This window comes from Ornithodoros turicata, unplaced genomic scaffold, assembly GCF_037126465.1.
Source record: "Ornithodoros turicata isolate Travis unplaced genomic scaffold, ASM3712646v1 Chromosome11, whole genome shotgun sequence".
NCBI classification, from domain to species: domain Eukaryota; kingdom Metazoa; phylum Arthropoda; class Arachnida; order Ixodida; family Argasidae; genus Ornithodoros; species Ornithodoros turicata.
Genome location: NW_026999295.1, coordinates 3,622,268 through 3,624,837, shown reverse-complemented (window position 1 = coordinate 3,624,837; position 2,570 = coordinate 3,622,268). Strand labels below are relative to the sequence as shown.

The 2,570-nt window shown below is 50.0% G+C and overlaps 1 protein-coding gene across 1 annotated transcript; it reads left to right on the top strand.

The window, feature by feature from the left end:
* Nucleotides 1-513: 513 nt before the first annotated feature.
* LOC135371474 (uncharacterized) lies at nt 514-1,620 on the top strand. Its single transcript, XM_064605523.1, has one exon. It carries the CDS (start codon nt 514-516, stop codon nt 1,618-1,620), a length of 1,107 nt encoding a protein of 368 aa, XP_064461593.1.
* Nucleotides 1,621-2,570: the final 950 nt, after the last annotated feature.

Here is a 2,570-nt window from a genome sequence, read left to right as displayed (position 1 = left end):
CGTTTGGATGAGTTGAGACTGGACCCTGTGCAGTCACAGAGCGGAGTCAACCCTGGGCAGACGCAGAGCGGAGTCAAACTCCCGAAGTTGCAACTCCAAACCTTCTCAGGCGAGTTGACAAACTGGATATCGTTTTGGGCGCAGTATCGTACGGCAGTTGATGAGAACGCAAGGTTGACGAACAGTGAGAAATTTCAATACTTGAGGACCTTGGTTGAAAGGAGATGCAGCATCAGCTATTCGAGGTCTACAGGCAACATCGGCATGCTATGACGATGCTATAGACATACTGAAGCAGCGTTTCGGGAATACAACCCGGATATAACGTGAGCACCTGTCAAGGTTGCGAAAACTCCCACCAGTGAAGTCGACGGAAGATGTCGTGGGGCTTCGAACACTTTACGATCATGTCCAGGCTCACATGAGAGGACTTCGAGCGTTAGGCGATACCAGTCGGGACAATATTCGAAAGTGCAAAGTTGTCGAAGTTCGGCTAAGAAGTCAGTTCGCACCATGGAATATGTGGTTCGCGCAACCACCATTGACTTCATTTGTAAGGACCTCGAAGAAACTCCTGCCAGTAACGAATGCGTGTCTTCTGTGCGTGTCCACGGCAACTTCATCGCCGGTGACCTCTTATTCCTTAGTGTACGGAGTGAAGGCGAAATAGGACTACTCATCGGATGCGACGAGCTGTGGAAGTTGGTCTCAGGAGAAGTAAAGAGATGCCAGAGTGACGGAAGACTGGTTGCAGTAGAATCCGTTTTTGGATTGACCTTTCAGGGGCCAACCACGGTGACCAGCTACAGTACTACAGACAGTTCAACTACAGCTGTGTGCATATTGAAGGTTGGTGTGGTCACTTCTGGGGACGACATTCTGAAACGTTTCTGGGAACTGGACAATCTAGGAATATCCCAGGAACCTAACAGTAAACAGGAACACAACGCAGAGGTTCTGGAGGACTTCATACATAACTTGGAAAGGAGGAACGGTCGTTATGAGGTTGCGCTGCAATGGAAGATGGGCCTGAGTGCGCTAGAAGATAACTATGAAGTTGCTAAAGACCGATTGCAGAGGTTAATGAAACGACTGCAGCGAGACAACACCGTAGTGGAGTATGATGAAGTTATCCGAAGTTACATAAAAAATGGTCATGCCGAAGAAGTCAAGGAGGACAACGGATCCAGTTTAGTTTATTACATGCCACACCGAGCTGTCATCCGGAACAACTCGAGTACAACAAGGGTACGAGTTGTATTTGACGCCTCGTCACATGCAGCATGGGCGTTGTCTCTAAATGATCATTTGGAAAAAGGGCCAAAGCTTAACACCGACTTAGTTGGAGTACTGCTATGTTTCCGGCTACACAAAGTGGCATTGACAGCCGATATCGAGAAAGCCTTTCTGCAAGCGCGAGTCCGGAGTCAAGACAGAGACGCGTTGAGGTTCCTGTGGTTTTCGGAGGTTCCGACTGCAGACCATCAGGATCCACAGTTACAGTGCTGGAGAATGAAGAGGGTGCCATTTGGGACGACAGCGAGCCTTTTTCTCTTAACCGCTACCCTGCAGCTTCACTTCAAGTCGTTTCTGGACGTCGATGAAAGGTTGGCTGAGTAGTTGCTCAATTCCGTTTACGTGGACGACCTGCTCACCCGAGCTCCAACCGTGGACGACGCCCTGGATATAGCATACTGAGCGCAAGAAATATTACTTGAGGCTGGTATGAACTTAACAAAATGGGCTTCAAACGCTGCCGGGATACAACAGGCATTGTCACCACAAGATGTCAGCTGTGGTGTGAAGAGCAAATCATTTAACGAGCCCGCCCAGGGCAAGGTGCTCGGTGTTGTCTGGAATCGAGAACTTGACACGTTCGCATTCTCTGGAGAACATCTGTTGAGCATCATTAGAGACACACAAGTAAACAAGCGGTCAGTGCTACAGGCCGCAGCTAGGATATTTGATCCGCTCGGCTTTATTTCACCCTACACGATCCGGGTCAAGATAATTTTCCAAGAACTATGGAAGGCTGGACTACAGAGGGACGCTCCCCTACCGGCAGATTTAGCGACCCTGTGGCGATCCTCGTGTTCAGAGCTACGAGAGCTGTGCAGTATATCCCTGGAGAGATGTTTGTTACCAGTCAACGGGACAGAATACGTCTACGAGCTGCAGGTATTCACAGATGCATCACGACAAGCTTACGGGGCCTGCGCCTTTCTGCGAACGAGAAATGAGTGTGAAGAAAAGAAAGTGCGACTGGTCTTCGCCAAAACACTTGTCGCGCCGATCAAGACGCTCACGCGCCCACGGTTAGAACTAATGGGAGCAGTGATAGGAGTACGAATTGCCAATTTCGTCAGATCATCGCTGGCGGCGGTAGTAAAAAGTGTGACATTCTGGGACAGACCCTACAATTGCTTGGAGTTGGATCAAGGGTGATGCTACGCGGTGGAGACCGTTTGTCCGGAGCAGAGTCGTGGAGATCCAAGTACACAGCGAAGCGAAGCAGTGGAGGCACTGCCCAGGGAGTGAGAACTCGGCCGACGCACTGACAAGAGGACTTA

Coding starts and splice junctions, on each gene's coding strand:
- LOC135371474 (XM_064605523.1), top strand. CDS start 514: ATGGAATATGTGGTTCGCGCAACCACCATTGACTTCATTTGTAAGGAC.